At 44.1% G+C, this 22,231-nt stretch overlaps 1 protein-coding gene across 4 annotated transcripts in view; it reads right to left on the minus strand.

The window, feature by feature from the left end:
• Positions 1–231: 231 nt before the first annotated feature.
• Positions 232–22,231, minus strand: part of ralyl (RALY RNA binding protein like) — a 101,745-nt gene continuing 79,745 nt past the window's right edge. For 2 of the 4 annotated variants that reach the window (XM_030349504.1, XM_030349503.1), the window contains exons 3-8: positions 17,230–17,305; positions 13,104–13,151; positions 11,811–11,995; positions 6,856–6,972; positions 5,470–5,639; positions 232–1,661 (exon numbers count right to left, since the gene is read on the minus strand). In XM_030349504.1, coding sequence (XP_030205364.1) covers positions 1,620–1,661; positions 5,470–5,639; positions 6,856–6,972; positions 11,811–11,995; positions 13,104–13,151; positions 17,230–17,305 — 638 coding nt within the window. In that variant the 3' untranslated portion in view covers positions 232–1,619. Of the gene's footprint in view, positions 1,662–3,865; positions 3,905–5,469; positions 5,640–6,855; positions 6,973–11,810; positions 11,996–13,103; positions 13,152–17,229; positions 17,306–22,231 lie in introns of all 4 variants that reach the window. The other 2 variants (XM_030349506.1, XM_030349505.1) reach the window with 2 other exon arrangements.

Below are 22,231 nucleotides of genomic sequence, written 5' to 3' on the forward strand. Positions count from 1 at the left end.
ATTGTCAAAGACTTGTCTGGGATGATATTTATTTGCTTACAATATGTCAGGTCTGATATTTATTTGTTTCAGATATGTCAGGTCTGATATTTATTTGTTAAAAGACATTTCAGGTCTGAAATGTATTGGTTAAAGACCTGTCTGGTTGGATATTTATTTGTTAAAGACTTGTCTGGTCTGATATTTATTTGCTAAAGAAAGTGTTTGTAACAAACAAAATGGTGGGACAAATCAAGTGTGACACTAAGAATAACTCTTTATTGACAGAGAAGAACACAAATAATTAATCTGCATGGATTCCAATTGATTTTACTTCATGAATCCTGTGGGTTTACGACAGTTGTGATTAAATTAAAATACATTAGAAGGTACAATAAACATGCTTTAATAAAAAAAAAATCTATTTTTTTTGGTCAAATCTCTTTTTATACAAAAAATGTACATTCTATTTAACAGTTCATTTTCTGACCACTGAATTTCTCTTATAAAGCATATATACTCGTCCAACCCACCTCAACATCCTGATGTCTAATTCCATATGAACTCTTATTATTTTTTCTTTCTTGTTCCGCAATTTCTCTATTTAAAATAAGTATAACACAATCTATTTACAAGGAAACTTCAAAGCAAAGTCGTTGATTAAGTTGTGATTCATATTAATAATAATCATAATAATAACAGTAACCCCAAATACTGCTAAAAATGAAATACTGCTAAAAATGATCAGATTAAGTATGATGGTGATGAAGCAGGGAGATTTTAGTTTTTGCAAGACATCACTGACATTTTTCTAAAATACAAGACCAACATGGTGTGGACACTTTTGCTTGATTGACTTCATAGAATACAAAAATATTTATTCCCTTTCCTTGTAATGAAATTATTCCGAACAAACTTTTGGAATTTCGGGAACGGCCAGGCGTGCGAGTTGGAATTTAAAATACACAAACAACCTTCTTGGTCGTGAAGCCATCACCGGTTAAAGTAGAGTGATGGGTTTTTGAACGTCAGCAAAACAGAGCTCACTGGGCACAGACGAGCGAGAGGGATCAATTTAAAATGAATACAACGTGAACAATGCGTCTTCAGCACACGATCCACCCCACCGCCTTGTCCAATAAACATAAATTGATTTCCGCTGTGATTCATTAATAATTCATCAACAATTTGCCTCATTTCAGTCACTGTGTGGAATGCTGCATTGAGACAAACACTTTTTTAATTACACTCCACCTTAATGAATCACATCAGATTCTAGCAAAATAAAATACAAAAATTTGCTTTATGTGAATACTCCTTCCCTATTCGGAAACGACGTCCGATGTCCGTTTGCAGAAAGAAAAAACACAGAACGTAAGAGTTATCCGTGAGTGCCACAAGCCAAAATACTTTACAGGTGTGTCTTCAACAGGTTTTCATTTAGAAAGAGGGCGCGCGTGCCGCCAATTGTTTCATGATGATCCGTCGGGAGGGAGTCTGTAAATGTCGGGGAAGGGGAGGGATTCGAACACAACCTGGAACGACTCCAACCGTACGGATGTGAGCCGGTCGTGGGGGGTGGGTGGGGTGTATCCTTCCACCGTCGTCGTGTGTCTGGAAGGAGGAGAAGACGGAGGAGTTCATCCATCGCGGCCGAGCGGAAACGCCGGCGACTTCGCTAGCTGGAGCGACGGAGCCGCAACAAAAGGAGACGGTGGAGGGTTGGGGGTGGAGGAGGGTGGAGGAAGGAAAGAACATCACGTTAGGGGGCTGATTTGGCTGCGCTACGTGGCGTTCCGCTGCTTATTATAGTGTCACACACAATCTGCTGGGATTACAAACTAGAGCGGAGGGGCTGTCAGGGCCAGCTCCGAGGATTGGGTGGGGGTGGGGGGGGGGGGGGGGAAGAGCTAGCCATCGTTCGCTAATCTTCCCGGACCCCAATTCTAATAGATCTTTCCTGTGGTCGCAATATAAAAATCGGTTTAAAAAACTTGCTCACATAATCAAAGACCGATCTTTCTGTCCTTTTTAAGCGCGTCTACAGAGAGGGTATGGGGTGTAAACAAATAAATATATATTGTGTGTTTATTTATATATATATATATATATATTATATATATATATATATATATATAGGGGGGAGCTGCAACATGATGGATATTTTCCAATGATGCATTTGAAATGGTTTTAGGTGTGGGTTGAGGTTGAGGACGTGTAGGGGAAGGCAATGCATCATGGGAATAGCTGCAAAAAAGCTCTGTCTACCTGTGATCATATTCAAAGCCAGCATGTGTGTGTGTGTGTGTGTGTGTGTGTGTGTGTATTTGTGTGTGTGTGTGTGTGTGTGTGTGTGTGTGTGTGTGTGTGTGTGTGTGTGTGTGTGTGTGTGTGTGTGTGTGTGTGAACATTTCAGCCTTTTTTTTAATAGGAAAGTTGTGTCTCTCCACATGGCCTCGGGTAGAATTTAAACGAGTGGACACTGGGCTGGGGGGAGGGGGAGGGGGTAGATAGAGAGAAAGTGAGGAGAAGGGAGACATGGGAGCTCCTTTGTATTCAGGTGAGTGTTGGACGAGCAGATGCCTGCACAGCCAGCGGAACGACATAGAGAGTGGAGAGAGAGGATTAGCGCCATCTTTCACACTCAACATTCACACACACGCTCTTATTTTGTAAAAGGATTTAGGATTAAAATTCCGAGCTTCAGATGTAATATCTGAAAATGGGCCACTCTATCTGTATAGACGGGCGCGGAGCGTGTTTTAATTACATATTCACACTCCCACGCTCTTATTTGGTGGAGAGTTTAAGGTGAAAAAGTTGTGGACATGACATCCGAATAGTGCAGTTTTCTATCTGTTGGAGAAGAACAAAGGTCTTTCTCGCGAATCCAGTTCATATTGAGATCGCTCGCGCTGCTATTTTGTAAAAGGTTGAAAAGGTTGCACTTTGAGGGATCGAAATAAAAAACCCCAGTTTCCAAACATAAACGTCCTTAAGGTTACGACATTTTCCAACCGAACGGCTAATAAATTACGCTGAACTCGACGGATTGGGGCGCCCGCGTCATTACCCACAAGTCTCGGGGGCGAGGGGCGGGGGTACACCCTCTGGCGTCACGCCGCCCTTTCCCCGCGGTGGTAACTGCCAGATAGATGTTGTTGAGGGGCCGTTCTGCATCATTAGCATGTCGTTATAGCCTTCTTTATCACTGACCGCATTAGCCACCCTTTGCCGGCATTGGCCTCGGAAATGTCACGCGGATTAATGTCTAAATGTTTGCAGATGCTCCCTTGGGAAGACCACTGCTTGTTCCATTTACAGGAGGTGTTGAGCTGTCAATGGGTTTTAATAACGGCAGGAGAGTCTTGTGCTTCAACCCTTAATGCCTGCAGTCTGAGCTGTGGGCATCCTGGAGCCTCTAACAACTACTAATCACTGCTTGCTCATTGAGGACTTGTGTCTGAATTCACTGAAAGGTGATTCAAATAAAAGCGTCTGCTAAATGACTGGATTGTACAATGTAATGATATTCTTTTATGAAAGTCAAATAATCAATAAATACATCCCTGCTGTGCTGTAATCTTGCCACAACATTGCATTATGTTTTTTGTTGACCTTCTGTCAACCACAAAACAGAAGGTCAACATATTTGCAGAGATCTGCCCAACTCTTCAAACCATAAGCCAACGTAACCTAAACATAACCTAACACTATAGCCTTTCCTAAATTATCCCTGTTCTAACCTAACCCTAACCCTAGCTTAACCCAAATGGAACTTAACCCCACCACCTACACGTTTACAGGTGTTTAATGTGTGGTTCATGGTTAGGGTGAGGACACATGATGATCTATGGGGTTATCCATAGGAGACAAATAATCTCACCCAGCTTCAGTTGTCAATATCAGAAACGTGGTTCTCTATCTGCAGAGAAAAGAGCAAAGGACAGTATTTTAATGAAATCCACCTGACATATTGTCTCACAACAATAATAATATAATTTCTCCTTCACAAAATATTGTTCTGTGACATGAAATCTCTTCCTCGCATCAGAGGTCTATCATAATATAGTGATAGGGTATGATACGGTAGGAAGCAATATCATGAACGCGACACAAAGGGGACAGTGTCTTTCATTCCAAACTGAATATTTCAGGTCACAGCAGTTAGTGCAGCAAAGTGTGATGGGAATATGAAATAGTCACATTATAAATTTGGCAAAGGCTTTTAAAAAAACTGCTAATGCTATTATATGACTAAGGGGTTAAAAGCGTGCAAACAGGAAAGTGTGTGTTTTTTATCTGTGTGTAGTCATGAGGGATTTTTGGCCAGTGCCGGATTTTGCGTGTTTGTGTGTGTCTCTCTGTTTGTGTGCATGTCTCTGTGTTTTTGTGTGAGTGTGTATGTGTGTCTGTTTTTGTGTGTGTGTGTGTGTGTGTGTGTGTGTGTGTGTGTTTGTGTGTTTGGAGACCTTGGTTCTACTCTGGAGGCCAGAGTCAGCACCAAGGAGAGACTGTCAGCCTGTCCTAACCTTGCTCGCCCCCACCGCTCACTCATGTGAACCTCGCTTGCCCGCACATCTCAGGCCATGAATAATTCTGGAGAATTAGCTTTCAGGGAGCGAGACAGCCTGCCCACCATGACCCACCCCCAACCCTCCCCACAGCGGTCCTCTCTCTCTGGCTCTCTAATTCAAATAAGCTCATTTCCCCACTCAATCTCTTAATTTCTCACTTCAGCCCTCTCTCTCTCTCTCTCTCTCTCTCTCTCTCTCTCTCTCTCTCTCTCTCTCTCTCTCTCTCTCTCTCTCTCTCTCTCTATATATATATATATCTATATATATATATATATATATATATATATATATATATATATATAAATGTATATCCGACTCTCTTCTCTCTATCAATCCTCCCTTCAGTTTCGATCTTCTTTGTATTTCACTCTCCCAAAATATCTCTCTCCCTCCACCCCTCAAACTCGCCCACAATCGTCTCGCTTTATTCGCCCTCAAACCCCATCCCCTGACAGCTACTTGTCATCGTCGCTCCTCGTCTCACGCTCCTCCACTCATCTTCCTCAACCCTCATCTCTGACTCCAGCCTTCTCCTCTTTCCTCTCCTCCGCTTCTCTTCCTCATCCCCCTCCTCTACCTCCTCCTCCTCCTCTTTTCTCTCCTCCTCCTCCTCCTCTTCTCTTCCTCATCCCCTCTCCTCGGACTTCAGCCTTCTCCTCTTCCCTATGCTCCCCTCACCTCCTTCTCGCCTCCTCCTCCCCCAGCCTTCTCCTCTTTCCCCTCCTCCTCCTATCCTCTTCCTCCTCCTCTCCTCCCACCTCCTCCTCTACTCTTCCTCATCCCTCTCCTCCACCTTCAGCCTCCTCCTCCTATCCTCTTCCTCCTCCTCTGCTCCACCTCCTCCTCTACTCTTCCTCATCCCTCTCCTCCACCTCCAACCCTCTCCCTCTCCACCTCCTCCTCCTCCTCCTACCAGGTGGCGGCTCCCCTCCTCGTCGTAGTCCTCCTCTCCCCCGTCAGTCAGCGCTCCCGCCTCCCCGTCTAGCGCCTCCTCCCCCGCCTCCTCCCCCGAGTTCTCCCCTGCCTCCGACACCGACTCCTCGTTCAGGGAGTCGCAGTTCTCCTCGTACTTCCTCTGGGCATCTGAGGGGGGAGAGAGAGAGAGAGAGAGGGGGAGAGGGGGAGAGGGGGAGAGAGGGAGAGAGGGAGAGTGAGGGGGGGATAGAGAGAGAGATCATGTTCTTAAATGCTCTGGCAGTATGAAAATGTTTTTCGTTGCCATGCCAATAAAAAGCCTGAAGACAAAAGGGAAAGGGAGGATGAGAGAGAGAGAATGTGAGAGAAAGAGAGAGAAAACGCGTGAAAGAGAGAGAGAGGGAGAGAGAGGCAACTCTCTTCCTACCTGCCACTTAATGACACCTATCTCAGTTCACCACAACATACCCTTGGATAAAAGGCTCTAACTGAAGAACTGAACGCAAACAAACATGGCACTGTTTCCACAGCTCCACGTATGACAGTGGGCAGTACAAGCGAAGACGGATCAATTCACCAAAGCGTTATAGTTAAACGCCCGGCAAAATCTGTCTTCCAGAGGTATCTACGCTCCATATCTATCCTCTGTACCTAGCCTCCATATCTGCCCTCCATACTTGTCCTCTGGCCGGGGATGTTTCCACAGAGAGCCCCTCCACAGCGTCAGAGATGCGGCGGTGCTGTCTGGCCCTCATGACAGACGGCAGCTCTTCCTCTTATCTCTCGGCCCGTCAGCAAGATGGATGGACCACACCTCCCGCTCCCATATCCCCCTCTCCCAGTGTGTCCCGGGTTATTACACCACCGCACCACCTCGTCTCCCTCTCCTTCCTGCTATCTCTCTCCTGCTTTTCTTCCACCGTATCCACCTCCATGGCGCTCTCGGTAGCCCACACACTCTCTCTCCCCACTTTTCCATCTATTCATTCTCTTTATCCCTTCCTCCCCTCCCTCTGTAGCACTTTCTCATCTTTGCGATTTTCTCTTCTCTCTGTATCCACCACACTCTCCTTTTTATCGTCACGCGTCTATGTTCACTCTCTTTATACCAGCTTACTCTCTCCCTCACTCTTTCTCTCTCTTTGTCTCTCTCTATTTGTCTCTCTCTCTTTCTCTCTCTCACTCTCCCTGTCTCTCTCCCTCTCTCTCTATTCCTTTTCTATATATATATACCCTAACATCAATCTTCTTCCCTTCTTCCTCCGCCCTCACTCTGTCCTCCACACACCCAAAATTATTACTCTCCCTCTCTCTCTCTCTCTCTCCTTTACCCCCCCCCCCCCCCCCCCCCATGGTGATGACGTCATGGATCCGCGATGCTCACCACACTCGGCTCTCTGCTGCTTCTCGATCTTGTCCAGGCGTCCTAGCAGGGAGTCTATCTTCACCTTGATCTGTCCAAGCTCTCGCTTGATGATCTGCAGCTGGTCCGTCTTCACCGCTGACAACCACACACACACACACACACACACACACACACACACACACACACACACACACACACACACACAAATCCCTTCATCATCGTTGTTATTATCAACATCATCATCATCGTCATCTTCATCATCATCATCATCTTCAACCCCCCCCTCCCTGCATCTCACTGGATCATTTCCTATGCGATAGCGATCGGTATCGTCAGCTTTGTCTTATCGTTTGCTAACACCACCCAAAAAAAGCTTTAGCCACCATCTCATTTCCTCAGGGAGGCTGAGGTTTTAATCTAATCCAGTGATGTTGCTGTGGCCCCAATATCGCGTTCGGGGGACTGCTCACCACAAGCTTTGTCTTATCGTTAGCTAAACACGGTCATAAGTGTTAGCCACCATCTCTTCCCTAGTTAAGAACGGCAAGACCACACCGAGGCCCCGGTTACGAGCGGGGCCCACACAGCACGTTTGGTACGCTGCTTATCACAGTTTTTTCTTATCGTAAGCTAACACCAGAAATCCAGTTTCTTCAGGTGTGTGTCCCAGGTCTTAGTCCAGAGACTTCACTGAGGCTCCCTCGTAGTGAATGCGGCCCCTGTAACCAATGTGACACCCTGCTGTTTTCAATTTGGAGATTAGCGTGTGGCTTAGCAGTGCCCTGCTGTGCCTTGGTGCTAAATGTGAGTCCGCTAGTGCATGTAGCCGTTGATGTTAGCTTTACGGCTCTGTGATGTTTGCATGAAGCATAACCGAGGCAACAGCTTAAGCCTTTCTTTAACGTTATCAAAACAAACTGCATTGGCACAGCGCTGTATGTTTATGTTATGCAATTTGAAAAGAACCACAGAAAGGGTTGCATTATTTCTTTATCAAAAGGAAAGTTACAATGACTGAACATTCACCTGAGCGAATGGATTTGTCTTTTATTGTGACACGCTAAAGTTAGCGTCCCAATAAAAGCGTGATGACTCTTTCATTGTGCTATGCTCAAAGGCACCTTGGCACTAATTCATACTAGACAGAGTCTTAAATCTGAAGATGCAGACACATTCCAATTTGGACTTTTATATCCCAACTCCATCAACTAACATGAGAAGTCTTAAACTTAAACCATTTTACATCCAACAAGACATAGGCAATGTTTTGTCATGATAGGGCTTGTATATCAGAATGCATCTTGGGATTTTTGTGGACAATACTCTGTCGTAAATATACATATACCGTAACCTAAGCTAATGAAATGAGAAACGCTGGGCCAGTTACAAGCCCCATTAGTTATTCTTTTCTGAATTCTACCTTTTATCAAATTAACTGTAATCTGAGATTTCAATGAACTTACATTTAGCGTATATATGAGTAGGCTGCATACAACCCGATTCGGGGGATGATTTGAGGCATTTTTCAAACTGCAGCAAAGCAACAGAAATCCACCAGACAGCCGATTTCTACACGAAAATATGTTTACTGCTTCAACGTCTCTCCCCCGAGGACTCGTGAATGTGGATAAATAACCGAGTACAAGCAAATCACATGAAATTGCCTCAACGTCGACAGCTAAACCTTGACGCGCCGAAAACTAATCCCCATGCGCTCTCTCAGATACGTCTCCCTCAATTCAAACTGTCCCCATCCGACCGACGCAGAGAGAGAGAGAGAGAGAGAGAGAGAGAGAGAGAGAGAGAGAGAGAGAGAGAGAGAGAGAGAGAGAGAGAGAGAGAGAGAGAGAGAGAGAGAGAGAGAGAGAGAGAGAGAGAGAGAGAGAGAGAGAGAGACGAGAGAGAGAGAGAGAGAGGGAGGGGGAGAGAGAGGGGGAGATGGAGAGATGGGGAGAGAGAGAGAGAGAGAGAGAGAGAGAGAGAGAGAGAGAGAGAGAGAGAGAGAGAGAGAGAGAGGGGGAGAGAGGGAGGGAGAGAAGTAGAGGGTTGAATTATTTATTTTGCAGCTGGAAACCCCAAGCTGATTAAAGCATAAAAAAGAAAAAGAAAAAAAAAGTTTAAAAGAAAAACCTAATCCCCTTCTCCAGTGTGTGTCGTTTCAGGAGATTGAGGGTGAGAGGTGGGCGTCTGCGGGGGCTCCGGCGGAGGAGGGCAGTTGACAGAGACATCAGAGAGGAGAGCAGTAAAATCCCTTTGACACCCATCACAGCCTGGCAAGACATGGCGTGGGCTGGTGGGTGGGTGGGTGGATGCTGGAGTTTGACGAGTTGGTCGCAAACACACACACACACGGTGAGTCAAGTCCTCCCGACTGTTTTTCAGCGGCTCCCGGAGGCACACCATACATACGGCAAGGTTCACCTTAAAGCACATCCACGCGAGTCAGATTCGATTAAGTCAGGTTTAACATTGCTTCTTCGACCGCACCCCCCCCCCTCCCTACCCCCGTACGCGGGTCACAGACCTCCGAACACGCCTCAGAGGCCTGGAGGTTTGGGGTGTAGGAGCTGAATTAGTTTCTAATCAGATGGAGGGAAACAGGCCGAGGAGATATCAGAAGATACCCGTGTTTGTGTGAGCCGGTTCTGCATAATGTTTACATCCTCTGAGTTCATCTCAACATGGCGCGGCACTTGATTAATCCCCGAGATTTAACGCTTGATCCTAACCAACATTCGTGCCGGGAGGAAACTGTGAAATCTGTGTGATTTGGCAGAGAGACTCACATGCACAAACAAACAACACACACAAGCACACATGTTCGCACTTGTTTTAGCACAATCTCAGTTTGCTTGCCTTGCCATGTTTGCCGTCCTTTGATGATAACAACGTCCGGAACAGTCGCTAATTTTCGATAGCCACAGGCTTTGTGCCTTTGTGTTATCAAAGAGACAAACACATAGTCCTTATCTATCAACATTTGGCCGGCTGAGCTTGTCCCTGGCATGCCAGGAAAAAAAATTAATGAGTGTGGAAAAAAAAGGTCCTCATTTGGCACTAACAGAGATTTCAAAGTAGAGGCAGTGGAAGCTAATTTTGGTTAATTACCCTGGCAAAAAATTGGTTATTCGTCCCGTGGATTGATCGGTAGTCCGTATTATTTAAATGTTTGTATTAATAAATATTGACCTGCGGGGGCTGCCGCTGCTGAGCTCATTTGAAACAGCAAAATTGAGCGGGAGAAAATCAGCGGTTGGCATTGCTAATATCACAGAGGCGTCTTGCGGCCAATTTCTAGAAAATACACAGCGACCTTTAAAACTGAGAAATGTGGCTCTGTTAAACTCAAACACGGCTAGAACTCGAAGCAAGTCAGCACAACTTATAGTGTCAGAAATTTTGATATTGTTTAGATAGTGTCTGTGCTGTTTGAAAGGGCAGCAGCTGGCTCAAAGTTCAAATTATTTATAACTTTCATCTGGGCTGCCAGAACTTGGTGGTGGTGGTGTTGGAGTTTCGGAGAAGCCTAATTGCCTGCCCGGACTGAGGGCCCATCTCCACATATTTAACCATTCTCATGGCAGGGGGACTAGTCGCTCGATACCACAACTAGTGGGTAAATGTCCATGTGATCAATGGCCCCCTGACAAACGTTTATTTATGACCTGAACACCGCGAGGGGAGCCTAAACTTCCTGAACCATTTCAGACAATCGACCCAACACACTGGCCTCCTCGTCCGCCGAGCCAATCTCCCCCCGCCAGCGCAAACCAAAACAGCCATTTCTCATGATACTGGCAGAGGCAAATTAGTCTCCCCGACGCACAGGGCCACTGCCTCGATAGAGGGGAGAATTCATCGACTCGGCCCCAAAAAAAGGAGTTTGAATGTGTTTCTTTTTTTCATTTTGTCTCTGGACTACACAACCGGTGCAAACGTTCCCATGACAGATCTCACCAAGCTGTCTGTGCTGATAACACCGGGCTAAACACAAAAACAACAGCTACACACACGCGCACACACACACACACACACACACACACACACACACACACACACACACACACACACACACACACACACACACACACACACACACACACACACACTCACACAAGCGCGCCACAGCCAATTATACTCCAGCCGGGGGAAAAACTGACAGGGAAACAACTGACCACAGCCCCTGCGGGGCCCCGAGGGAGACCCTGTTGTTGTGAGACTAATTACAGAGAGGGGGCGGTGGAGTTGCCATGTTTCACAGGTTAATCGCAACAGGCAATAAACACTGTGGACAGTTGTGGCCCAGGTGAGGCCGGCTGTACCTTATTAGGCTTGTTTAGATGGACTAATTGGAGATTGGTGAATTCCAATTAGACTAATTGGAAATGTGCATCGGCCAATTAGTCTAATTGGCGATTGGAGATCATACAGAACCGGGTGCGGTAATCCATTAGTCACGGTCACATGGCTTTTGTAAAGTGGCCGCAGGCAGTGCTATGTATCTAAAACAGTAGTTCAATAACCGCTCATAGAGATGCCAATAGCAGCGTTTGTCATCGTCCACAACCAACGAAACACAACGTAACGAGCAGATGATGCAAACGGAGGGATGGTTGGATTGATTGATAGACAGATTGGTCATTAGGATAATGTCTGTGGCCTGACGGATGGAGGATGGAACGGCTGGCTGGGCTGGATGGATGGAAGGCTGATGGGATAAACGTTATTTTCTGGACGGACAGACAGACTGATGGATGGATGGACGGATGGATGAATGGTTGCATGGAACGGAGGAAGTTAAGACGACCCAGCACATATTAGTGTTCAATAAGGCAGGAACGTCTCGGCACCATTCATCAATCAACACCCCCATTAGGCCTGTCTGATTCCCCCCCCCCCCCCCCCCCATCCCAAGCACCACCCGGGGTGACCCAGCAGGGGGTCCTGTTTGGTTTGAGGTCCCCCTTACTCACGTTTGGGGCCAGTGGAAGACGATGAGGAGGTGGGAGGTCTGGAGGAGGAGGAGGAGGAAGAGGAGGAGGTCTTCACGGGGAAGGTGGTCTTCGCTCGGCGCGTAGAGGGCGCCACGACCCGGGAGCGCTTCAAGGGGATGACGGCTCTGGGGGGCGGGGCCACACGGCCGTGGTAGTCAAACAGCCTGGGGAGGGGAGCATTGGGTCGGATGTAACTCTTTATTTAAACAGCACTTTTAAAGTATATCATATTTATATAATTATATAGAAGTTTGGTTTGTATATGTGGAAATAAATCTAGCTGTATTTATAACACACTTAGAAAGTATGCAACATTTACATTTGTATATAACATAAGTATATAAATATTTACTGTATGTAGAATACAAAGTTCTTAAAAAGTGAAACAATGCAACAAGAATAAAGACTGAGTCTGGGATATTTCTGAGCAAACAAAACAATCCCATTTTGGGCTATTAAATTGCTATTACTTAGGGAACCAACACAATTGTAAACTTTCCCCACCACAGCTCACTGTATCATCCATTCCTTCTATCGATTTCTTCCCACCTATCAGATGATTCCATGGCTAACCTACAGGTGTATATCTCGAGGAGGCGGCGTGCCGTTCCTAAAGCAATCAGCCACCACCTATTTCTCAGGTGCAGTCCTCCCACCACCCCTCCAACGATTGTCCTTCAGGGAAACTCCGCCAAGGACAGGCGGACTGGTCTGCCAGCCAGGCGGACGTTCAAATCTCTCTCAAGTCTCTCTTTCCAAAGTACAATAACATCCCTCTTCCCCGGGAAGACGGAAGAGCCATCGCAGGCAATCACGGTCCCATCAACCTTCCCCCTCAGAGCAGCGTGCGGAAGCATGAGGGATGGTTCAATAAATGCCAGGCGTAGCACTAGCAACCTGCCCGGGAGAAAGGAGGACTTCCTGCTGGAGAAATGCCAGGCGCTCCCTCGCTAACGAGGCCGGGGTTAGCTCACATGACATCGTTCATTTTCATCCGTTCGTCGGGACTAATCTATATATACATATATCTCCCACTCCGATACTTTGACTCGCTTTAGGTTTCGTTTTTAATTAGTTCTACCCTGGAAGATGGGACTGTACCCAAGCTGTAGATCATCGGCTATTATTAAAGAAAATATATTGTCTATCTCAAATGATATGTTTGCTCTAATGTCATCTATAGTATAACTTATTTGTAATCTATCAGCACAGAGTGCTTCATGTTCAATTTTGTTTTCTTTTTTTCATGTTGGATTTGAAATTATTACGCACCTGCTGTAGAAATCATCTCTGTAGTACTCGTAGTCAAACTCGTAGCCACTGGGAAACAGAGAGAGAGAGAGAGAGAGAGAGAGAGAGAGAGAGAGAGAGAGAGAGAGAGAGAGAGAGAGAGAGAGAGAGAGAGAGAGAGAGAGAGAGAGAGAGAGAGAGAGAGAGAGAGAGAGAGAGAGAGAGAGAGAGAGAGAGAGAGAGAGAGAGAGAGAGAGAGAGAGAGAGAAATGGTAACAGATGTTTTATGGAAACTATTTTGGATCTGTCAAGACTGAATATAAGTAAATCCAAGCAGTTTAGCCATAATGGACACAATCTATTTAATGACAAGCTAGCGGCAAAATGAGCCGCAAAGCTTCAGAAGGAATAATTCTAAAAAGCTAAAATGGCGGCCATTTACAAAACAACTGAATTAACTGTAACCAAGAAACTAATGCCAACTGAATGCTAAACGTAGAATCCAGAGTTAGAACGCATTCCATGAAAGCATTAATTTTCTCAGTTGGGAATTTAAAAAGGATTAATGTATTACCATTTTAATTTGGAGAAGATGGCTGTTAGTTCTGTTAGTTTGGCATTTTCTTTTTCCCCCCTCAAAAACGACTAACATAGAGCGTATTACCATTTAGAGCTTTGAGAGGTGCATTGCAGTAATGATGGATTAAACTGGAGTGAATTAATGAACAAACACAAAACTGTCCGCCACAAATCTGTGTGTGTGTGTGTGTGTGTGTGTGTGTGTGTGTGTGTGTGTGTGTGTGTGTGTGTGTGTGTGTGTGTGTGTGTGTGTGTGTGTGTGTGTGTGTGTCTCTGTGTCTGTGTCTGTGTGTGTGTGTGTGTGTGTGTGTGTGTGTGTGTGTGTGTGTGTGTGTGTGTGTGTGTGTGTTTGTGTGTGTAATCAAGCAGTAATATGACGTGTGAAGGAACAGTTCTAACGTTGAAACAACACATCAGGGTCATGCTTAATGAGGAATGGCAACATTTACTTTGAAGACATTTTGTTTGCCCCAAACAACAAACGCAAGCAAAGGGCAAAATACACAAGGCAAACCAATATTGACTTACAGTTATTAACTTGCATTAAAAGACAAAAAATGAATAGAGAAATAGACCCTCGGCCTGAGTTTGGGTCTTACCTGTCCACAGGTGTTTTTACGTTTTGTTTGTTAAGCTTTTTTCCTTATTCATGAATGAGAAAAAATAAATAATTGCGCAAAAATAAATAAATTCAGCGGTCAGTTGTAATTTTTTCTTGCCTGTGGTCAGGTTTGATTGTGTCTGTACTGGATACAGGTGTGATTGGTGATTACATGTACCCAGGTGTGAATCACTCCCATTATTATTATTAGGGCCGAAATCGCGACCCTCAAAGCCACGAACCTGTCTCGCCGTGAAGCGGGACACGCCCTTTCTAACTCCCATTATACTTCCAGTCAAGATCCAGCCACGTCATATGAGCTATGCCAGGGTTGTCCGGTAATGGAAAAAAATAAATGTCAGACAAAATTGTATCTCTCCGGTCAAATTGTCCGATTGAAATTAGCTAATAATCAGTTTAAATAATAGTCTGCAACAAGATGCCCTCGATGTGATGACAGCGTTCCGTGGCTACAGAGGATTGCATTTCTCCACAGCCTGCGAAATCCTCATATGCGATATGAACGACATTTATCCAGAGTGGGCCAAGCGTGAAACAATAGCCTGTGTGATTCCTGTCTCTATTGTTTTGTGTGCTTGACCGGCAGTTGGTCTGCTTATAGGTCGGAATGAAGCAGCCACCAATTATTGACAGGCTGGGTACTTTATTCTTATACACAACCAGACTCGTTCGTTCCTTCACTAGACTGACACACATACACGCTACCGCTCGTTCTCCTCGCTCGTCCACTCACTCGCTTACGTCACACACACATATAAGCTGCCATTCTCGCGCACTCTACGCTGCTCGTAACACATTTTTTTAAATGTATTTAAGCTATCTAGCCTAATAAGAAAGGAGAGTATAGAATATTGGAAACCTATGCAGGTCACTTTGACCGGCACCGTTTTTTCTAGCGGGAACGCTGGTTCAAATTACTATTATTTATTTGACATTAATATTTTCAAATACGTAAGCCTAAACCACAAAACTAGTTGAGGGTTTTTGCCTACCTGCTAGCATCCTCCAACTGCAATCTTTGGTTATTTATTAATTAATTTTGCTATAGGCCTACTTCAATAGTATTCTTTCTGTTCAAATCTGTTCAGTGTTACAAAGTATTTGTTATTAAATGTTACATTTTTTTTTAAGTTAATTGTTATGTAAGTAAGCTCCAGCCTATTTTTTTGGTTTCTGCTCGAAAATGACGTACCCAAAATGAAAAGAGAATATCTCTGCATCTACAACGTCTATTTCAATAATTGTGGTGTCATTATAAAGGGAACACTTGTGAAATGTGTTCAGATTTATAAGTATCTCTATTTATGTCACTGGCTCAGAGTAAATTAAGTTGGTACACAAGCATGAATGACTGATTGAATGATTTCATTTCTGCCCAATAAAAAAATCACACTTCTTCCATGAATATCTCTTTGAAATGATACTGATGAAGCTAAAATTCGAAATCAAATCATAGCACAAGTCGTGAACATTATCTCTGCAAAGTTAGATCATCATAAAGTTAAGCAGAGCAAAATTACAGAGGTTTTAATAATGACTATTTCGGCGGACTCTCTAAATTGGTCATTTTGGCACATTTTGGCACCATCTTTGCCATTTGTAGTTTTTGATGTACTGAACTATATATTTCACTTTTATGTCATTATCTGTGTTCATCACATACTTTTAACAGTTTTAGATTTTTCTTCTGATTTTTAATTTTTCTCAGTACTCGTCAGAATGCGTGCGTAAAGAGGCCACTACCGGAGGTAGCTCTCCTGATGTAGCTCTCCTGAGCTACATCCTGTTACGCAGGCTAATAATTCGGCCGGGGATTGGTCGATTTAGATGATTGACACCTCATTTTAACCGTAAGAGCCAATAGATTTTAGGGGCAGTATCGAAATGTGTGCCAGACACATGATTGGCTAACAGTAAGGAAGCGAATACTACTAGCGCGTAACCAACTTCGATGCATGCTTCATGAAAGGAAGCCATCTTACACCAAAAATAAGTGAGGTTCACATTAAAACTGGTTGTAAACAAATGCAGACATGTTGGACGTACTAAAACCGGAGTTTATTGCTCTCAAGTACAACTTTTCATCAAAAAATTGCAAAGGTAAGACAGAATTGATGTTAGTCGCTGTAAATAAGTGGTTGTATACCTTTGTATTCTTTGGCTGCTGGTTCACTGAGTTTTTATCGTAGGGCCTTGACAGTGGTACTGTCGAACTCGTCATGGTCTTAGCTTTCATTTGAGATTATATTGTTTGTGTACAATGAAGTATCGGTGCGGTATCAATGGAAATGTGGAGAGTGGGTTGACTTTCTGACGCTATTCAGATTTTGATATTTGATTATCAATATGCTTGGCGTTTGAGTTGTGTTTGGTGTGCATAAAAACGTATATGTGCTTGTAGCGGAGTTTCTCATGTTTAATTTGATGTGCAGTATGATTATTTCTACACAATAAGGGCAGTGTTGTTTGCCTTTTGCTGCGAGAGTGATCGAGGGTCCCCAAATATGGGGACCCTCGAGCTTAAGAGGTTAAATGAAATGCTTTTAAAAATAAAAATAAATCGTGGGATGAATCGAATCGTGGGTCAAAAATCGTGATACAAACCGAATCGTGAGTTGGTGTATCGTTACAACCCTAGTGATTATGTCTCACCTGGATGCAGGTTTGAGTGTCTATTACCTGTACACAGGTGGGAATGGTTCTCATATGTTATCAGGAGTGTTTGGGTCTTCCCTGTATACAGGTATGAAAGGTTATTACCTGTATACAGCCGTGAAAGGTTGCTAGCTGTACACGGGTAGGAATGGTTCTCATATGTATACAGGAGTGTTTGGATGTTACCGATATACAGCTGTGATAGGTTATTACCTGTACACAGGTGTGAACTGTCCTCGCCTGTACACAGGTGTGATTGGGCTTTACCTGAAAACAGGAATGATTGGACATCAAGGTTTGATCGGTTCTTACCTGTACACAGCCGACAGTGGCCGCTTGTTTCCCGGCTTGGGCCTGTATGGCTTGGGCTCACCCGCCATGTTTATATCTGGAAGAAAATAGAAACAGAAATACTGGTCAGTCATTGGCTCCCAGAAAGTTACCTTCCACATTGCCAACTATACCGGTTCATATGACAACCCCTTCTCCACTACAAGAGTATTTTACATCAAGGCCAAAAATCCCTCAAGCCTAGCAACATGCAGTGCACAAGACAGCACTGTGCCTAAAAAAGTAATTACAAGAGAACCAGTGTCTTAAAAAATATATTGGAAACTGCAACTCAATATGACAGTTGCCTTAAAAAAAAATCTGGAACGTTCCCTAAGAATACCAAGAAAAGGAGGGAGGGTTTTGTCTGTAAACCAGAAAAGAAAATTCCCACAACCAAAGGCATGTCTCCAAAACTGGATTTTGAAGTGGCTTTGATTTTGCAGGCATTTATTTTCGAGTGTGAACATGTCCCTGGGTGTGCTGCAGTCAACACCGACACGCGGTCTTCCGCTTTCAGAAGCGCCTGGATGTTGGCCTGTGTAGTACTTGAGTGTGTGAGGACTGTACTCGTGGGCCCCGGTTCAAAGCAGGTTTATGTCCCTGGAGATAGATATCCATTCTCATTGGAGGAACACAAAGCCAATGGATGGCTGCAGCCGAGCAGAAGAGACCCTGAGACCGAAAGGCATCGCCGGAATTTTATAGTTTCGAACCCATGAAGGAGGATGTACAAATATGGTAATATTGTTGTTCGAATAGAGAGGAGAGAGGAGTTTCTCACCAATGTAATCCAAATAGAATTAAACAAAAAGAATGAAATATAAATTGCAAGTTTGATTAAAAATCTAAATTAGTGAAGTAATTAGTCTCCATGAGCATTGTTGTGATGAATGTTAAAAAGTAGTTCAAATGAATTAATTGAAAAAAAGAGAAGAAAACATAACCTACATAACTTAACAAAATAAACATTGGCCTGTTTCCTGCAGCAAATCTCTTCGCGGGAAATGAGATTATAGCCTGAAATGAGTATGAAAAGACACGCAGAGAAACAGTTTATGGAATGATACGTTGAGAAATTGGTTTCTGTGTGTATGAAGATAGTCATGGTCTTCTGTGTGTGTGTGTGTGTGTGTGTGTGTGTGTGTGTGTGTTTGTGTCTGATTATGTGTGGGGATAATCATGCGCTTATTTGTGTAACCACATGTGTGCTCCCACACATGTGTTTGTGGGAGGACATAGTTGCTACAGAGAGCATGGAAAATAACGTGATGTTGACGTTGGAAATTATTACAATCATCAAACTTCTAATGCATGTAAAGAGAGACGTACCAATCATGCAATCTAATGAAATCAACCCCAAACAGCCCCGCAAGACTCTGAACCGGGATCTGTGTGAACAGTGGATCTGCTGATTGGGGGAATTAACAAAGAGATTTCAGTAGGCTTTTACTCGATATAAGTAATCCTGAACTTTAGTACTCTGGCACTTTAGCACTTTTTTTTAATGACGATACTTGGCAATGTCCTCTCTGGAGAGAACACAATAAAATTAGGACAAAAGAGCCAAACACAGCAGAACAAGGGGCCAGCAGGGTGATTAATGAAGGAACAGTATACAAATGAGAAAACCGAACAATAGCATACTTGTATGAAACTGACCCTAGATTGCTACTGTTTGGGTTATTTTCCCTTAAGTTGTCTTCTTTAATGTTTAACGGCATGAGGTTAAAGTTGTCTAAGTTATCAGTTAGAATCCGGTAAACCTTGCTTGAAATATGGTGTGTGTAGCTGTGTGTGTGTGTGTGTGTGTGTGTGTGTGTGTGTGTGTGTGTGGTTGGTTCTACTGTGTGGAGGTGTCCATGGTTCTCTTGTGTGTGCGTGTGTGTGGGTGCGGTTTGGGTTATTCTATATGGAGCTGTCCATGGTTCTTGTGTGGTGTGTGTTCTACTCTTTAGAGCTGTCCATGGTTCTGGTGTGTGTGTGTGGGAGGGGGGGGTCCTACTCAATAGAGCTGTCCATGGTTCTGGTGTGTGTGTGTGTGTGGGAGGGGGGGGGGTCCTACTCAATAGAGCTGTCCATGGTTCTGGTGTGTGGGTGTGTGGGAGGGGGGGTCCTACTCAATAGAGCTGTCCATGGTTCTGGTGTGTGTGTGAGAGGAGGGGGGGGTCCTACTCAATAGAGCTGTCCATGGTTCTGGTGTGTGTTAGAAGAGGGGGGGGTCCTACTCAATAGAGCTGTCCATGGTTCTGGTATATTTATGTAGTTGACTCTTTTATCCAAACCAACTTGCAATAAGTGCATTCAACCGTGAAGCAACAACTTGGAAATTGCAAGAATTAAATTAATCAAATGAGCAAACAGTTTCAAGTGCTTCATTCCAAAACTATACTTTTAGATGATAGCGATAGAGAAAGTTTAATTGTTTTGTATTTTTCATTATTTTTGGTGCCAAGCTTAGCAAAGAGACACGGCAAAACCATCCTGTCGGACAGCGTTATGCATTATTGTTGTCCCTATTGGCAACTGTGGGTCTCAATATGTCCAAAGAAATACACCGATTCCAATATAACGATTATTGATGTCCCTTTTTCCACCGAATGTCTACCCGAGCAGTAGACAACATCTGCATCTTTTCTGACTCTTCTCTTGCTCTGCGTTCTCCATGGAGTTCAGACTCAAACTGACTCATATATACTTTCCATCAGTGAATAAACATTCTGTTCTACGTTTGTGCAATCAACTTCCACTTATTCATATGACTTCCCCTGATCCCATAACTCCGCTACACTCTGCAATATTTCTTGTAGGATTGGTTGAGCAATATGTGCGGGTGGAAGTCTGCAGTTGCTCAGAATATTGATCGTTCTCAGCCTCTCCTTTCAGGGACTTTGGATAAAAGCCAAATGTCTCTCTGTGTGAATGTTTGATGTCCAAACCAGTTCACCACCATGTGCCTGAGAACTAAATGCCTGCTGGTTGCCAGGAGGGGGGGGGGTTGAGGGGAGGAAAAGAGAAGAGAAGAGCGAGAGAGAAGAGATTAGGAGAGGGGAAAAGGAGGAGCAGCAACAAGAAGAGACGAGAACCGAAGAGAAAAGAGAAAGGACGAGATGGGAGGAGAAGAGGCACAACAAGGAGGGGAGAGAAGGTACAAGGAGAGGAGAGAGGGGCCCTCAGACCTCCAGAAGACAAAAGCTGTGAAAGCTGTCTATTCAAACAGGCCTCCCCTGGTCAATGGCAGCATCCTCACTAACCAATGTGGTCCCCCCGCTCACTGCAGTGTCGGGGGGTGTCAAACAGAGAGAAACGAGAGGGGCCCTTAAAATGGAGGCCCTCTGTGTTATTGAGCATCCAGCCACTTCTGCGTCTTCTTTGTGGAGATACTGAATCTATTATAGAGACGCCGCTATGGAGCACAGCCTCACAATACTCCTTGGAGCTGCTTGCTTTGTGCAGCGGTGCACAATGCGGGACAACAGGACATTTTGAAGTGCCACGGAGAATGTGATGGACTTGATCAGAGTGGCACTCAAAGAGTTTCAATGGTTTAATAAGACTTAGAAGACCTTGAGAAAGAGCATTTCAAAAGAAAGATTTAAGGGATGACTTGGAGCTTGGAGAAAATTATATTAAATTGTCACAATTGTGAAAATGTTACACATTTGTAACGTTTTTTGTAAAACAATTAGGGCAATAACAAAAATCTGCCAATACAGTTCATTGTATATAATAATGAGCAGAAAACAATATATAAATCCAGTATGTGTTTTTAACAATAAATTAGTGATAATGAAGTTGTTTGTGGTAGTTCCAGCGTACTTTTACTATTGGAATACATCGTTAAGTGCTTTACACGCTGAGGACATCGTGAGGCAGGGCTTGGGTACACAGAGGCCTTGCATCCTGCATCATACTAGCCCGTAGGTTTTTTATCTCTGCTCTCATTTGTTCTGAATCAATGCGGGACAACAGGACATTTTGAAGTGCCGCGGAGAATGTGATGGACTTGATTAGAGTGGCACTCAAAGAGTTTCAATGGTTTAATAAGACTTAGAAGACCTTGAGAAAGAGCATTTCAAAAGAAAGATTTAAGGGATGACTTGGAGCTTGGAGAAAATTATATTAAATTGTCACAATTGTGAAAATGTTACACATTTGTAACGTTTTTTGTAAAACAATTAGGGCAATAACAAAAATCTGCCAATACAGTTCATTGTATATAATAATGAGCAGAAAACAATATATAAATCCAGTATGTGTTTTTAACAATAAATTAGTGATAATGAAATTGTTTGTGGTAGTTCCAGCGTACTTTTACTATAGGAATACATCGTTAAGTGCTTTACACGCTAAGGACATCGTGAGGTAGGGCTTGGGTACACAGAGGCCTTGCATCCTGCATCATACTAGCCTGTAGGTTTTTTTTATCTCTGCTCTCATTTGTTCTGAATCAGGTGCTTCATGTCCTCACCATCAACTCCGCTATGGAAGCAGTCCCAGGCGGGGCTGCTTCCATAGCGCAGCCGAAAAGCCTGGTACCGATCAATAAGTCATGATCATTACTGTTTTATGTTTAAGATCGTGGATATAGACACCAGAGGTATGGTGATTCGCAGAGAGAGAGAGAGAGAGAGAGAGAGAGAGAGAGAGAGAGAGAGAGAGAGAGAGAGAGAGAGAGAGAGAGAGAGAGAGAGAGAGAGAGAGAGAGAGAGAGAGAGAGAGAGAGAGAGAGAGAGAGAGAGAGAGAGAGAGAGAGAGAGAGAGAGAGAATTTGGAGGAATACTCTGTAGATGAGGGAGAAGAAACAAGCATTTTAGCCCAGAGCAGAGGTGCCTTCTTCATTTGGAACGGCATCTAGGGCTTAGTACACACATAGCCGCATACATATACACACACGCACATGGTCATATCAGACTGCAGCCTCTCACTTCTTCTCTCTCTCCTACTGCAAAGATCCATCTACCCACCCCCCCCTCTCTCTACC

Source organism: Gadus morhua, chromosome 23 (assembly GCF_902167405.1).
Source record: "Gadus morhua chromosome 23, gadMor3.0, whole genome shotgun sequence".
Classification (NCBI taxonomy): domain Eukaryota; kingdom Metazoa; phylum Chordata; class Actinopteri; order Gadiformes; family Gadidae; genus Gadus; species Gadus morhua.